Here is a 17657-nt window from a genome sequence, read left to right as displayed (position 1 = left end):
ATTAAAAAAAAAAATTAGCCCAGTAGCAACAGCAAATCACTTGTATCAATATTTAAACATCAACAAACATCAAGGGAAGGTTTTTTAAGCATTAAAATAATGTTTAATTCTCTCCAAAAAAATGCTGGCTGCTGCCGATCACCGAGACCTCCCAATCACCATTGCCAATCCCCTGACGTGTCCCCACCGCTACCGCTGATCCCCAGGGAGGCTTCCCGGGCTGGTGAACACTCACTGACGAGTCGGTGGGCTCCTGTCTCCTCAGTCATCAGAGCTCTCGACACAGGAGTCCTGACTCAGAATCCTCCTCTAGGCCTACCACACACACACATCAGGGAGTTTGTTATGCATGTACTGTAGACAGAGGGGAAGGTTTGGAGTCAGAAACCAGAATGCTGAGGAGGGAGGAGGGGAAGGAACTCCACAGAACCCGAGGTCCCGCTCTTGCCAGGGAGGTCACACTCTTGATGGGAAAAGGGATTCTTCTGACCACTTGCAGCTCGGAGACAGTAACACGAAATTTGAGGGGGTGAGATGGAGAGAAAAGTCAATAGGGAAGGTAAAGAAGAAATGGAAAGAGAGAGGAGAGGGAGTTACCTGAAACAAGGACAATTGTCATTCTAATTTCATGTCGAGTGAATTTTTTTCAACCTGTCAGATCAGTTTGGCTCCAAAAAAATTTTGGAAAAATTATGATTTCTGATTTGCTTTGGATATCCACATTTGTCCAAAATGTTATATTTTTATAAACTTTGATTTATTATGAAGGTAGAAATGTTGACTAAATGAGATAATTTATCTCTCTGATAAGAATTCTGTCTTCTTTTTTGGCCAAACAGCTTCTTTCTTCGTCATGGGTTTAGATTTTTCTTTTTTATGGAATAAAATATTAATACAATATAATTGTTTGATTTTTAAAATGTGGAGTATCTTGGAAGTAACAACATGATTTAATGTATCTTTTTGAATGCTAACCATGTATTCTGTATTGTTGGATGTGAAATTTCAATGTTAAAAATATTGAAAAAAGAAGCTTTAAAAAAAATTTGAAAATGTTTTGGCGATGTTCGTATAGTAAGACCTCAACTTAGAAAGGCACACTAAAGCTTGTATGGATGTCAACAAGAGTATTCAATACTCCAAATAAATTTAAGAAACAAAGCAACAGATACTGATCAATCTTTCCTTTTGGAGCACAAAGCTATAGAAGGTAGCAAGCATAGCCAGGGCCCTTCCATTGAAGGCATTTATGTGAGATGTCTCAAGGAGACAGTGTTGTTCGGGTTCGTGTGGGTCCCACAGGTTAAAAACCAGACAAAAGTGCAAGTACAAAGCACATGTTTATTTCAGGGATGGAAATGGGACAACAGAGCCGATATGTTACTCACGCACGCACACTGAACTGACACTTAAACAGTCCCAACCCTTTTAGCAGTGCACATCTTACCAACTGTTTCTCCAGCACCCTTCCACATTTCTAGGCCTGGAGTGAAGCAGAGTGGTCCCAAGCTGGCAGAGAGAGAATACACAGCAAACGACACCTTTATAGTGCTGGAGGGACAAGCCCACGTCATTTACTGGGGGCCAATAGTTCAGTGGCAGGAGGGTTAATCTAAGTACAACAGCCAGTGGCCCAAGGCCAAGTACAGGCAGGCTGGAGAGTGCACTCTCAAGTAATTTACATGTGGCCAACAGCAAGGTGTGCGTTAATGGGTGGAGTGGAACCAAACCTTGATTGGCAGCTGGTGTGTCCTCCAATGAATGACCCTATGACCCTGTTCACAGCCTCTTCTCACTGCTTCCTTTGGCTGTAGGCATGGAAGCCTGAAGACCAGCACTCTACATTCTAGAACCATTTTTTTCCAACAGCTATCAGACTATCTGTACCACTGCAAAGTCACTTCTTGTATGAGGATAACTGAATATTTATTATCTATCTATCTTTTAATATTATCTCTTTTTGATTAAAATACAGTGAAATTCCTGGTATCTGGCATTTCTGTGGATTGGTAGATGTCACATAAGTGAATTTTCCGCTTGGTTGAGATTGCATGTTGTGCGATTGACGAACTAACTGCTCGGGGGCACCAATTTTGAACTTTTTTTTTTAACTTATTCTACATTTTTTTTGCCAGATGCATGAGGCTACCAGTTGCTTAAAATCCAGATAATGGAGATTTTACTGCATACATACTTTTATGAAGTACCTGTTTGGCTGCAGCAAGTATTCTGGTGCACATGCACAATGAACAATTTGTAAGACAAACTCATTATCATTAAGCACAAGGCCACACTGTATTTTACGGCTTGTGGACAAAATCAACTTGTGGGCCCCTGTATAAACAAAACCTATTTGTGACTCAGGGATAGCCTGTATCTAAAAACATTTGAAAGGGAACTGAGAGGGGCACCTTCTTCACACAGAGGAAGCGGTAGAGGTCAGGACAATTCTAACAATCAAAAGACATTTAGAAAGACTTGGAAGGATGTGGGCTAATCGCAGGCAAATGGAACTCACTTGGTCAGCATGGACATGTTGGGCCAAAGGGCCTGCTTCTGTGTGTGACTCATGTACTCACTGGATGTATTTGCTAAGCAGTGGATCCATTTAGGTTTTGAACTATAAAATATCAAAGATGCATATGTGAGAATCCCAAACCAGAATCTAACAACTTCAATATGTGGGTCCATTTCTTATAATTGAACTGATTTGATTTTTGTCACAAGACTTTTTATCTGTTCATGTGTGAAATTTTTATACACAAGGCTTAAAATGAGGTGTATTTGTTATTTCCATCCTCAGCTTATTGTTTACAGACAGTTTCTGAAGACAATACAGAACTTTTGGCGTCTTTAACTCCCTTGTCCCTCCAAGTGTTGGAAATGGTGCTTCTCTCATCAGAAGATACCACAGAATATCTGCTATTGAGGACCCTCGTGGCAGGTAAAAAAAAAAGTAACCCAAAAGGAATTTGAAATCTCAGTTATCTATCTATTTTTTGAATATTTTATTTATAAAATTTCAAACTCCAACAGTTTCCAGTAATCAATCAAAAATTACAGTTAACAATGATATACAAAATTCACCATTGAGTCCGAGCCATTTTTTTCCCTTCCCTCTCCCCTCCACACATTTAACAGACCACAAGACACCCACAACAAAGGTAGGGAACACATCAGAGATTTGTCACGGCCCAAAGGCTGGCACCTTATTGGGATGGAAAGGATCCCCACCCCTCCCCTCCCGCAGTAGAAGGATAGACGGGGGAGGCAGGGCGATGAGACACACAGGTCCACACTATACCTGTACACCTATGAAATTTAAATATAGTTGCCAAATTTTTAGGAAGGTGTTATTTTTTTTCCTTAAGTTATAGGTAACTTTCTCCAGAGGAACACAGCTTTGCATTTCTATATTCCAGTGCACAATGCCCAAGTGGGAGTCAGATTTCCAGATAACCATTCTATACTCCTAGGCACTGCCAATGCGAACATTATAGATTGGACTTGGAATTTGGACAGCTTCATCTTCAGCCTTATGCCAATCATGTTTCCAAATATGAACAGCTCTGGGTCCTGTGGGAATTCTTTACCTATGATTTTTTTTTCTAGGGTTTAGTCTAGTTCCACCCAGAAGTGTCTCACCTTGGTACACGTCCAGGTCTGAAATTTCTGGTTTAACCTTATTCAATTTTTTGTGGTGTCAAATAGAGCTGGTGGAGAAAATTATAATACACCAGCTTATACCGTGCATTAATAATCACAGTTCTGCTGCTCCAACACAGGTCTGACCAGCACCGCTCATCAATCGTTGTTCCCACCTTTGCCTCCCAGTTTAGGGCCTTTTGCTTGGAGTCAGAAATAAATCGCCAAAATGAACTTCCATATGTTCCCCTTTCAAATCAAGGTCTCTATATGTCTGCACATATAGGTCATGGATGGACCTGATTTGTCCTTTAAGAAAGATCTTGAAGATAACAGAGGAACATCACATTTTTGCAAGACATTTATTTCTGAGTTGCTCAAATGACATTAGTTTCCCCCGCTCGTAACAATCCTCGATACACCTGATGCCCTTTTGGCATCAGGTGCCCAGGATCTTGTTGTCCACTATCAATGTGACTAATCTGTTCGAAGTCTGGATGTTCTTGGGGACAGCTCCACTTTGGACCATACATATCGATTAATTTCGTTCCATATAGAAGTTGTGTGTTTTAATACGGGGCTGTCTTTTTTGCCAGATAATAATTTAGTACCCCAATTATAAATAAAGTCTCCTGCTGCCTTTTCACCAACCGTGTGCAGACCAATTTGTACCCAGGATGGTACACCTTCTCCCTTAAATTGTGAGGTGATATATCTCGAATGGGCTGCCCAATAATACTTATCAAGTCTGGTAACCTTAAACCAACTGAACTGAAGACCTAGGTTATTTTTTCCATAGAGACCCTGACTATCTTGCCATTCCCCAGAAACCTTCTAACATGTGAATGTAAATTCTGAAAGAATCCCTGGGGAACACCATGGTGAGGTACTGAAGCCTTGGCAACACATTCTTTTAACACAGTTGACCATGCCCATCAGTGTGATAGGCAGGGTCATCCACCTATTTAATTCTGAGCAAGGGGTACAGTTTATCTTATATAAATTATTTGTTATTATCCATCCTAACTACTAGATATTTGATCCTGTTTTGTGGCCATTTCAAGTGACTATTCTCTTGACATTGACTGTAATCTCCCTTAGTAAGTGGTATGACTTCACCCTTATCCCAATTGATCTTGTACCCAGAGACCTCTCCATAGTCTTCCAGAGTAAAGTCCAGCCTGGCCAGCAAGTTTACTGGGTCTTTCAGATATATCAGCATATCATCCCTAAATCACTTAATGTCTGGATCCTGGTGAATAGCTTTGCCCATCAGCTCCATAGCTAGTATGAGTAGAGCTGGAGATAATGGACACCCTTTCCTACTAGATCTTGACAGTGGAAAAGCTCAAGAAATTTGCCCAGTAGTCAAAACTTTTTTCTTGGGCGCGTGGTACAATGCTCTTATCCAATTTATAAAGGTTGGTCTTAGCCCCAATTTTTCCAGCAACTTGAACAAGAAGTCCCACTCCAGTCTGTCAAATGTCTTCTCTACAGCCACACTTCTTTCAACCCTTGATTGTGCCAGATGCATTGTACTCAGCAGTCTGCTTATATTAGCCGCCGCCTGCCTTTTTTGCACAAAACCCACTTGATCCTTATTTATTACTTTTGGCAAATGCTTCACCAATCTATTTGCCAGGGCTTTGGCAAGTATCTTACAATTCATATTTAGTAATGAGATTGGTCTATAAGATGGCAGTTTCAATGGATCTCTGCCTTTTTTGAGAATCACCATAATAATTGCTGTTGAAAAGGATTCTGGAGAGATGAGGTTCTCAATTGCCTGGTCTCCCACCTCCATAAAAAGAGGTATGAATAAATCCTTAAGGAACTCGGGCAGGAACCCATCCTCCCCCAGAGATTTGTGAGTCTGCAATGAACTCAATGTCATTCCTATTTCTTCCTCTATGAAGGGGAAATCTAGCCCTTCCTGCTTTTCTAGGTCTAAATTTGGTATTTCCAATTTTGACAGCAACTCATTGATTTTATCTGCCCCATCCTGGCCAATTCTGTTTTATATAGATATTCATAAAATTGCCTAAAAGTGTATGAGATCCTGTCATTCCTGGTTTGTATCAAATTAATCACTCTTGAGGCCTGTTCTGCCCTCAACTGCCAGGAGACGACTTTATGGGCTCTCTTCCCCCAATTTGTAATATTTTTGTTTTGACCTCATTATGGCATTTTTTTAAAATTCCATATACTTGAAGTGTATTGTATTTCAGTTTTTTGTTTGTTCGAGCCCTTTATTCTTCAGACCTGAATTTTTGAAAGTTCTTCTCTAAACAAGTAATCTCCTGTTCTAATTCTTCCACCTCCCTCGTGTATTCATTTTTGACTGCTTTAGTTTATCCAATTATTTGAACACGAAGATACCCTTTGAGGGTGTTCCAGAGGAGAAATTTATCCAGAGTAGAGGAACATTTGGTCTCACAGGACATATCTAACTGTGTTCTAACAAAGCTACAAATCCGGCTTCTTTAACAGCAACTTATTAAGGCACCATCTATACACCATCTCTTGCTTATCTGCCATTTCTATGATTAATGTCAAAGGTGAATGGTCTGACAGAAGCCTCGCTGTGTACTCAGTCTCCATGATCTTACCCTCTATGTGGGCTGAAGCCAGAAATAAATCTATCCTGGACCACCCATCCCCTTTTTAACTTTTGATGTTCCAACTCTGTTTAATGTGATTACTGGAGGAAGGTCAGATCCGCCCCCATTTTCTTGTTATGTTCCAAGACTCTTCCTCCACTATCCTGTTCAGTCTGTTTACATTAAAACGTGTATATTTGATAGTATTAGCCATTGCCCCAGAGACTTTCCGTCCAGTTTTTCCCCCATACCCCGACTTCCCCATGTTCAATGTCCACCCAATCCTTTTCCTCTAGTCCATCGAGTCCATTCTCCCCCAGTGACTTTCCCCCTCCACACTGTCACCTGTCCCCCCTCCTCACCATAGGCTGTGCATTTTGCACCCATCTTAACTCCCACACCAATCCACCCTCACCCCCGGGACCATCTTCCTTTTTACAAATACTCACACAAATGTATTTATGAAACAAAGAGTTAAACCTGCAATTATTATTACGTAACTAATACTAACAATATATTCTTACATACAACAAAGCATTGACATTACCCATTTGACACTTATTCCTTTCAAACTGGCAACTGTTTTACGAACTGTTGGGCCTCTTTGATGACAGGAACTTTCTCGCTCTCTCTTCCCCCCAGCCCCAACCTCAGCATTACAATTTGTAGTTGTTTGGTATCTGAGGACCCATTCACGCCATTTCTGTTTAGCCATTCTTTTCATTGGCTCAAATTCCTTTCTTTGTTTTAGGAAGGGCATACTTATATCTGGGTCAAATAGCACTTTATTCCCCTCCAGCTCTGTCAGCCCCTCCCTTGCTTTCTCCCTGACAGCCGCCACTCTTAAAATTTTCTCTTGGTCCTGGTGACGCAGGAGCGTGTCCTTTAACCGGGGCCCAGGAGCAGGAAGAAAGACTGATGGGCCCTCTCTCCCTCAACTGATTCTCCCAGTTTCTCCCTTCCTAAAACTTCTGATAGCTAGCGTTGCAAGAATGCCACGGGATCCCTCCCTTCCTTGCTTTCCTTCAAACCCACAATTTCTATTGTATTCCTCTGGCTGTGATTCTCCAGAGTGTGAATTCTCTGTCAGAGGCATCCCCTTTCTACCCCTCTGCAGTAACTTCCCTCTCCAATTTATTTATTGTGTTTTCATTATCCCAGTTCTTTCCTCCACTTCGATCACCATTCCAGTCAGTCCAATTAGGGCGTTTTCCCATCCATCCATTTTATTATAATGTTATCTATTTATTTATCAGATATATGTAATATATGTTCTTGATTTTGGAATGTACATTTTACAAAAACTTTGTAATGCATATTAAATCTCACAACTTAATTGAATTGAATTGAAGTTCAAGGTTCAGATTTATTGTCAGAGTATATCATTACATGATGTCACATATAACCCTGAGATTCTTTTTCCTGCAGGCCTGGCAGAATTATTACTTAGAAGGTCAATGCTTGATAAGTCTCTCAGTGAATAGTTAATAGCGGGAGCTAATACTTTGTCAAGAGGAACTTTTTTTCCCTCAGGAATTGAGTTGAATTTAATTGCCTTTTATTGTATATAAAAAAAAAAGACTATTTTCACTAAAACCTTTTTAAAAATTATTATGCATGTCGGAAATGCAATGGCAGACCAATTATGAGAAACATAAGAATTCAACTGTGGATATACAGTACTTCAATTATATTTGCTTAAGTTATGAATTTTCCAGTGGCACGTTGATTCGATTTCAAAGAGGCACTAAATGAAATCATAGATCCTGCTAAATTGCAGAATGAAAAAAATGCACTATTCATTACATTTGCATGTTTTGCTGCAGTGATTTTTTAAATTTCTCCTTATCCACGCATTATGAATTGTGAATAAATAAAAAATGTAATTTGATGCAGTATATTGCTCGAGGCAGTGTAATCGTGAGTGATAAGGGACAGAGGTGCCTGGTGGTTTGCGTCACTAAAGCGTCTTGGTTTATCTCACATTTTTAATGATTGTAAATACCATTTCCCTTTAGGTACTGTGTGGAATATGAAGAGCATTGTCCCTTCCAGCAGTCAAGCAGACACGATAAATGCTGTTATAAGAATTCTTGCAGAAACCTTGGAAAAGAATGCCAGCCGCATAATTCTTACTCTCAAGCAGGTTGCGTGCGCAATGCCAAAGGCTGAGGGAGAGGCCGAAATGGAGGAGGAACTGATTGATACAAATGTTGCTCAGAAACAAGAGGATGGGACACAAAAAATACGTCCTCAAAGTAATGCAGGAAATGTTGCAGATGAAGACATTTCAGATATCCTGCCAGTAAGTGCATTGTGAAGATGGTTCCAAAATTTCTTCCCGGTTGCATGATTTAGTGTCCCAAATATTTCGCAGGCACTCCTGTCATCATTGATTAAAAACAAAATGCTCAGCAGGTCAGGTAGCTTTTATGGAGAAGGAAACGATGTGAGAGGCTGACGTATCATCGAAATGAGGAAAGGTTAGAAATCATTTTAAATTTGTTGACAAGGTTAGAGAGAATATTGGGAAAGAGTATGTGAGGGTGGAGGACAGGGCAGACTCCATTGACATAGCATTAACACCAGCTGAGAAAGGGTGGTCAAGGCTTAAACTCAGCTGATCTGTCTGGAAGGGGACAGGGCAGTGAAGGGAAAAAATGATGGAACTGTGAAATACAAAACATTGCAGTTGCTTGAATTCTGAAAGAAAAGACTAGGACAGCAGATGAGGGAGCATCAACTATAAAGAGGAAATCTTATTAAAGTTACAAGTTACTGAATTTATATTGAATTCAGTGTTTTCTAGGCTGTAATGTGCCTTCAGTTTATGTGCATTTCATTGCAATGGGGTAAAATGCCAAGCTAGATTTGGACTGAAAGTGACAGCAACGGGAAACTCAGAATTATTCTTGCAGAATTAACAGCGTTGTGCAAATTGGCACCAAGTGTGTTTGGTTGGGGTCCTCAACAAAGAGAAGTCAATATTGTGAACACCAAGGAGAATACAGTTTGTATCATACTTTTGACTTTATTTAAGATGCCTTTTTAGTTTATGGTGAAATCTATAAATATTCCTGATTTTTGTTTGCTCAGAAGCCTTTAAGCTGCTTGATTTTTAAATAAAATTATTTGTGGAAAAGGGTAACAAAGATATTGTGCAAGATTTCTGTCTAAATTATTTTTTGCTTTTTTATGATTATTTTCCAAGTGTTTAGTGGATGAACTTCATGAGTCTTGTAAATTCAAATAGATTCAGCTCAAGGGTTATACTTCCCTGCTGAGTAAACATGAATCTTTTGCAGCTTGCAGTGATAAATACATTACCGATTAATTGGTCTTTTAAATTCTCTTGTGTATGCTTATTAAAATAGAATTTGATGATCATCCTTCTAGTTAGTTTGAATTTGAAGTGGTTTACAGTACATAATATCCCAATTTGATTATCTGCCTCAGCACCACCTTTTACTGACTTCAGGCGCAGCATGGAAGGGTTTAAAAATGTTGATCTGTGATCTCTATAGAAAGCAGAATGATTGTGGCAAGTTAAAGCACTGGCTTGTCTTTAACTCATTAAATTAGCTAGCATCCACTGTTATAATTCGTAATAGACTAAATTTAAAAAGATGGTCATTTTATTCTGTAATTGGACAGATGATTTCAAATTGTCAGAACTCAGTTAAGGGCCTATCTCATTGGCCTGGAGACGAGGTGGCGACCTGATGGCAACTCGAGTCTCCGCTGGTCGCAGAGACTTCTCCGCGACGTCTCCTGGAGACAAGCCGGGTCTCCGGGGAGTCGCGGGAAATTCAAACATGCTCGTTTTTTTTTGAGATTTTTTTCTCCAGTCTCCAGCAGGTGTGGCGATGTCGCGGAGACTAATTTTGTCCGCGACTGGGGCGACTTCTCCGAGACCTGCTGGAGACCGAGGAGACATCGCCGTGACTTCCGACGAATTGGTTGTCACCTTGTCTGGTGAGAGCGTGAGCCATTTTTTGGTCGCCCGAGTTGCCGCAGCGACGCCTCCGCCAATGAGATACCAGTGTTAAGAGTGTCATCAAACATATGTGCAGTTGGGCCATTTATTAATGCAATTGATTGCACTATAATTTTAAGCTTTTCTGTTATTGGGGCTTTTTTAGAGTTTGAACTATATAAAATGTCTGAATTCCTATATGGTGCTCAATTAGTTTGATTCAGCATTTTAACAGATTTCTCACTTTTAGGACAATGTATGTGTGGCTGGAGAAGGGTGTTTTTAATTGTAAACGCTAGTGCATCAAGGGTAGAATTATGCAGTCAAAACTGCAAAGGAAAATCCAACCTTATTTTTTTTGAGATTTTCACAGATGCAAAGCATTCTTTTCAGATTTGCAGAATTAAACTGAAGATAGTGTTGTGTTGCCATGTGGTAAAATTACTCTGATTTTTCTGTTTGAACAATAGCAGATCATACTGCCTTCAACTGATGTTGTGCGTAGAAGTTTTGTATATCTTGAGGTGTTCAGTGGGAATGTGAGAAATGTTTGAAACTAATTTTATTTCTTTGGTATTTATTATTTATACACAGACACAGAGTGAGGAGTTGAGGCATGCCACTGCTCTCCTTGCTGCTCAGCAGACTGCCCTGGAGATCATTGTTAACATGTGTTGTTCCGAAGGTATAAAATTAAACTTATTTCCAAAATCTTTGGAGTGGCCATCCAATGTACCTTGTCTTCATCTGGCGATGGAAGATCCTTGCACTACAGTAGGTGAAGTGACAAGATTATCCTGCTTCACTCTGTGTGCATGCGATCTTTCTCCAACCAGAAACATCAACAGATTTCGCAGTCTGCATTATTGAAACACCTCTTTTTATTTGCACTAATTGAAAATGTGAATATTTCTATATCAAGCATCTTATACTTATTTTTCGGTCTCATGGCATTTAGTGGTGCCTGCCACATTGACCACCGCCAGTGGGCTGATAACGCCTCAAACCGTGCATCTTGGCGCCTCACAGTTTGGCGGGCAGCAGCCTCCTTTGAAGAAGACCGCAGAGCCCACCTCACTGACAAAAGGCAAAGGAGGAAAAACCCAACACCCAACCCCAACCAACCAATTTTCCCTTGCAACCGCTGCAATCGTGTCTGCCTGTCCCGCATCGGACTGGTCAGCCACAAACGAGCCTGCAGCTGACGTGGACTTTTTACCCCCTCCATAAATCTTCGTCCGCGAAGCCAAGCCAAAGAAAAGAAAAAAAGAATATATATTACCAATGGTGTATCTGAGTGGCTGCAGTAAGATTTTGGTGCATCTGTACATTGTACGATAATAAACTCGTAAAATGATTCTGGATGGCGAACATTCAAGGGCAATTTAGAATAGTTGATAATGTTTATTGTCGCACATATTTCGACCAAACTTCTTTCTGCATCCGAACAGGTACTTCTCAAGAACTTTAACAGTTAGCTAATTGAATTAAAGTAGAGACAACAAGTAAGTTAGATAGATAAAATCCTGGTGCAAAATAAAAAGTGACATGCAAGAGTGCGGGCAGTCCATGAGTAATGTACCAAGGGGAGGTTCAACAGCCTGAACAGAAATTGCTCTTGCATTGAGAGGTGCTGGTTTTCAGGTCTAAGCACAAAGCCTTGGGCGCCCTTGTGACGATGGTCAGAGAGGAAGAAGTGATGATGGAGGCATAGAACATATTGAGCTTGTTAAGTGGCTCATAGAAGAGGACATTAGAAATATTACTGCTTCTCCCCTTGCCCACAAGGAAAGTAGCATCCAGATTCAGTGTTGTAATTCTGCCAAAAAAAAAGCATTGTGGTGAATCCCTTGGGCAACCTTGCCAGCTTATGAGCAGTGGAAATGTAAGGTTTTAGATTCCGTGGATCAGTGGTGGAAAGCCAGTGTGTGAAGAGGATTCATCCATCTGGTATTTGTGCTGTACCAGTAGTAATAGTAAAATTCATTCATAACCATGAATGAATTCTTGTAGATACATCACCAGTCTTTCAAATGAAACCTTCAAAGAAAACTATTGAATTGTTCAGTTTTTATATAAAAAAATGTATGAGGAGCCAGTGTTGGGTTTTGACTTTGGTATTTATTCTGCATCAGAATGTTAAAGTCAGAGATTTATTTGTTATCGTAACTGAAGTTCCTATGCCGACTGGTTAAGTTTTCCTTAAATCTCGTTGCTAAATACAAATTTGGGTACCGTGTCTCATAATTTGCTTTGGTCAAAATGCTGGTGTTTACTTCTGAAACATTGCTGCACCCCAGTGGCCAGATTGCATATTGCATATTGCATCTCCAGTTCTATGTTTCTCAAATCACTTAACAAATCCTATGAAGTCATTGAACTTTCGATTCCACTAGAAGCAAGAGTCAACCATTGCATGCACTGCTATCTTGGGTGATCTTTTACCTTTATACCACTTTCCTGCACTAATGCATGAACATCAATGAACCCTGTCTTTAATACATTTAAAGTGAGCCTCTAAAGAAATTTTATCTGTGCTGAATGGTCACACCCTTTTTTTTAAAGTTTTTCAAAATTTTAAAGATTACCTCTGGTTCTTTTCTTTTGATCCCTTTTCTCTCCCATTCTCTAAAGGAAAGGTTATCTATTGTGAAAGGGATTAGTTGATTTTGTGTCAATAATAATTTTGGAAGTTGGTAATTTGTTTTTTTTCCTTTCTACGTGAATCTTCTTCCAAATGTTGAACAGATGTTGTGGTACTGGTGATCTTCTATATTGCACCAGTTTTTCATCCCACTTATAAAGTATATGTTCTGGTACCTTCTCCCCTATTTTATCCAGCTCTATCTTGGTCCAATCTGGTTTTTCCCTTGTTTGATAAAAATCTGATAGATATCTTAATTGTGCTGCTCTATAATAATTCTTAAAGTTTGGTAGCTGCAAACCACCTTGTTTGTACCATTCTGTTAATTTATCTAGTGCCATCCTTGGTTCTTCCCCCCCCCCCCCCTCCATAAGAATTTCCTTATTATTCTCTTTAGTTCATTGAAGAATTTCTAACGATTGAAATAGGTATTGTATCCTTGGGAAGATATTCATTTTAATGCAATTTACCCTTCCCATCTGTGTTAGTGGTAAATCTTTCCAATGTTCTAAGTCATCTTGTAATTTCTTCATTAATGGCTGATAATTTAATTTGTATCGATGGCCTAAATTATTATCTAATCTAATACCTAGGTATCGGATTGCTTGTGTTGGCCATTTAAATGGTGACTCTTTTCTAAATTGTGTAATCCACATTATTCATTGGCATCGCTTCACTTTTATTTGCGTTAATCTTGTATCCCGACACTTCTCCATATTCCTTCAATTTATTATGTAATTCTTTTATTGATAATTCTGGTTCTGTTAAGTACCATTTCATCAGATGCAAGGATCGACAATGAGATAGACAACAGACTCGCCAAGGCAAATAGCGCCTTTGGAAGACTACACAAAAGAGTCTGGAAAAACAACCAACTGAAAAACCTCACAAAGATAAGCGTATACAGAGCCGTTGTCATACCCACACTCCTGTTCGGCTCCGAATCATGGGTCCTCTACCGGCATCACCTACGGCTCCTAGAACGCTTCCACCTGCGTTGTCTCCGCTCCATCCTCAACATTCATTGGAGCGCTTTCATCCCTAACGTCGAAGTACTCGAGATGGCAGAGGTCGACAGCATCGAGTCCACGCTGCTGAAGATCCAGCTGCGCTGGATGGGTCACGTCTCCAGAATGGAGGACCATCGCCTTCCCAAGATCGTGTTATATGGCGAGCTCTCCACTGGCCACCGTGACAGAGGTGCACCAAAGAAAAGGTACAAGGACTGCCTAAAGAAATCTCTTGGTGCCTGCCACATTGACCACCGCCAGTGGGCTGATAACACCTCAAACCGTGCATCTTGGCGCCTCACAGTTTGGCGGGCAGCAACCTCCTTTGAAGAAGACTGCAGAGCCCACCTCACTGACAAAAGGCAAAGGAGGAAAAACCCAACACCCAACCCCAACCAACCAATTTTCCCCTGCAGCCGCTGCAACCGTGTCTGCCTGTCCCGCATCGGACTTGTCAGCCACAAACGAGCCTGCAGCTGACGTGGACTTTTTACCCCCTCCATAAATCTTCGTCCGCGAAGCCAAGCCAAAGAAAGAATTCTGGTTCTGTTAAGTATACTATGATATCATCTGCAAATAAACTGATTTTATATTCCTTCTCTTTTATTTTTATCCCTTTTATTTTATTTTCTGTTCTTATCAGTTCTGCCAATGGTTCTATTGCTAAAGCAAACAGTGAGGGAGATAGTGGACATCCCTGCCTAGTTGACCTGCTTAATTTAAATTGCTTTGATATATATCCATTTACTGTCACCTTCGCCATTGGTTCCTTATATAATGCGTTAATCCAATTAATATATTTCTCTGGTAGGTTGAACCTCTGTAATACTTTGAATAAATAATTCCATTCTACCCTGTCCAAGGCTTTCTACCCTGTCCAAGGCTTTCTCTGCGTCAAAAGCAACAGTCACTGTTGGCATCTTATTTCCTTGTACTGCATGGATTAAGTTAATGAACTTACAGACATTGTGCGTTGTTTGTCTTTTCTTAATAAATCCAGTTTGATCTAATTTTACTATTTTTGGTACACAGTCGGCCAATCTGTTTGCTAATAGTTTTGCTATTATCTTATAATCTGAGTTAAGTAGAGATATTGTTCTATACAATGCTGGTGTTAGTGGATCTTTCCCCGTCTTTGGAATTACTGTAATTATTGCTGTTTTACATGAATCTGGCAAATTTTGTGTTTCTTCTATCTGGTTCATTACTTCAGGAGGGGAGGAATTAGTAACTCTTTAAATGTTTTATAGAATTCTATTGGGAGTCCGTCCTCTCCAAGCGTTTTATTGTTCAGTAGCTTTTTTAATATATCCTCTATTTCAAATGGTTTTATCAATTTGTTTTGCTCCTCTTCTTGCAATTTCAATTTTAGCTAGAAACTCATCTATTTTGTCTTCTTTCCCTTCGTTCTCAGTTCGGTATAATTACTCGTAGAATTCCTTGAAGTTTTCATCGATCTCTGTTGGGTTATATGTAATTTGTTTGTCCTTTTTTCTTGATGCCAATACCGTTCTTTTAGCTTGTTCTGTTTTAAGCTGCCAAGCTAGAATTTTGTGTTTTTTTTTCTCCTAGCTCATAATACTTCTGCTATATTTTCATTATGCTCTTCTCCACCTTGTATGTTTGTAGTGTCCGCCAATTCTCTTTTTTTTGTTGTATCTTCCCTTGTTGCTAGTTCTTTTTCTGTACTTACGACCTCTGGTTCTTGACATACAGTATTCTTGTATTAATTTACCGTCATAAGACTTTTATGTGTTTCAATAAGATCACTCCTCCTACCAAACCCAAGTGTGCACAGGCTAATCTTAAGACATCTCTGTCCATCCTAGGAATAATTCTGCTGAAACATTTAAAGACAAGAAGACCTGTGTGAATATTATTTCATATGTGGTCCCTCCAGAGTCTGTTACAATTCGAGCAGGATGTCTCTATTTTCACTTTTAAATCATCTTGTAATACAGGACAATATATCAATTGACTTCCTAAGTGGTTGCTATGTGCCTGTTAACTTTTAATGATTGATGCAAGTCCTTTCAAACACCAACACCTTTCAACATCTCATCATTCAAATAAACCTCTGCCTTTCCATATTTTGCTCTCACATTTTGCTTTCACATTTTCTATGCAATGTTCTGCATAATATTCCACATGCCATGCCCTTGCCAACTCACAAACAAGCCAATACTCTCTGAAACCTCTGAATTCTCTTTACTACTCACACTCTCACCTGGTTTTATTTCATCAGAAAACTTAGATATATTACATGATACCTTTGTCTAAATCATTGATGTGTCATTTACAAACAGGCCCCATCACTGATCCTCAATTGTCATGGCCTGCAAACTGGGAAAAAAATGATATTCCTTTTGTTTTCTCTCTTAACCGGACCTCAGACGTGTCAGCACATGACCATTTCCTAATTGATATTAGGAACCAGGTTGAGAGACTGAGGGGGGGGGGGGGGGGGTGTTGTCCGTGTTCAGTCACTTTCTCCATTATTTTGGATAATACTAATTTAATGCTCATAAGTTTCTCACTGGCCGACTCGTGTATTCCACTTTTCTTTTACTTTTTGAGGTCTTATGTTCACTGCTGAATTCTAAAGTTTCCCAATTTTTCTGGAATAATCCTGTGGCAATATTTCATAGCTTTTTCTTTCATCTGGATCTGTCTTGAACGCCATGGCTGGACCACTAATTTTGCCCTTGCTTTTTCGCATACCTGAAGATGGGCTCAGGCCTGAAAACATCGACTACCTTTTTCTTTCCATGGATGATGTGTGATCTCCAGCACTTTAGTGCACTACACTAGATCCCAGCATCTGCAGATTTCTCATTTACATAGTATTCCATAAAAATCTCTTAGCAGACATTAACCCTTTCCTATTGCATAATACTTCTGTTGATTCTTTTATGTACTGATCTGGAAAACTACATCTTCTGTGTTTGCTGAATTAATCTTGTGCACAATTACCCGTCATTTGGTCTTCCTGGAATAAATGGAGATGGAAGTTCCCCATAATTATTGTGTTACCCTATTACATGAATCTCCAGTGTTCATATTTGTCATGGCATCACTTCTGTTTTCTAGTCCCATCTGTTTCTTAGCACCTCCAAACTGATTCTACTTCAATTCATGCATGTCATTATTTAATACTGAGGCTCCTCTAATTTTCCCCATTTTGTCTTGTTCTTCTACAAGTTAAATTGAGCTGCGAAAGTATCCTGCATTATTTAATTCCCATCCTTGGTGTCATTGCAACTATTTCTCTGTCATGGCTATTTTATTTTATTTATACAATACCATTAATTCCTTACTTTTGTTATGAACACCATGTGTTCAGGTAGTTTTCAATGGTGTATTTTCAACATCTTTCACTTTGTCTAATTACAGAACATTAACCCATTTTTGACAAATTATAGTTATCAATACCCAATTTACACAGTTGGTTTGCCTTTTAATTTAACTTCCCCTTCCCAGAACTCTGTCCTCTCTCTTCTCATCCATGCCTAAACAATAACCCTTGTTATTCAGTTTGCTGAAAAGTTAGACTATTCTAACACAATGCTGGATGTTTTCCTATTCAGGGTCTACAATGTGCGCTGCTCAGACAATGATCGCTGAGGTATTAACTGTCCTACTCGAGCATTCCTCCCTGATTCAAGGTTCCTTTTATTGTCACGTAATAACTTTAACCTGCCATAAGACAGACAAAGAGTCGCCATTAGCATTGTCCGGCACGCCTTACAGAACAAGAGAAAGAAAAGTGAGAAAGAGTCCCT

At 39.7% G+C, this 17657-nt stretch overlaps 1 protein-coding gene across 2 annotated transcripts in view; it reads left to right on the top strand.

The window, feature by feature from the left end:
• Positions 1-17657, top strand: part of heatr3 (HEAT repeat containing 3) — a 50370-nt gene that overhangs the window by 23763 nt on the left and 8950 nt on the right. For both annotated transcript variants that reach the window (XM_069901623.1, XM_069901624.1), the window contains exons 6-8: positions 2804-2944; positions 8264-8550; positions 10816-10906. In XM_069901623.1, coding sequence (XP_069757724.1) covers positions 2804-2944; positions 8264-8550; positions 10816-10906 — 519 coding nt within the window. The remainder of the gene's footprint in view (positions 1-2803; positions 2945-8263; positions 8551-10815; positions 10907-17657) is intronic.

This window comes from Narcine bancroftii, chromosome 10, assembly GCF_036971445.1.
Source record: "Narcine bancroftii isolate sNarBan1 chromosome 10, sNarBan1.hap1, whole genome shotgun sequence".
NCBI lineage: Eukaryota > Metazoa > Chordata > Chondrichthyes > Torpediniformes > Narcinidae > Narcine > Narcine bancroftii.
Note: the sequence above shows the minus strand (reverse complement) of the source record. Positions and strands in the feature narration are given on the sequence as shown.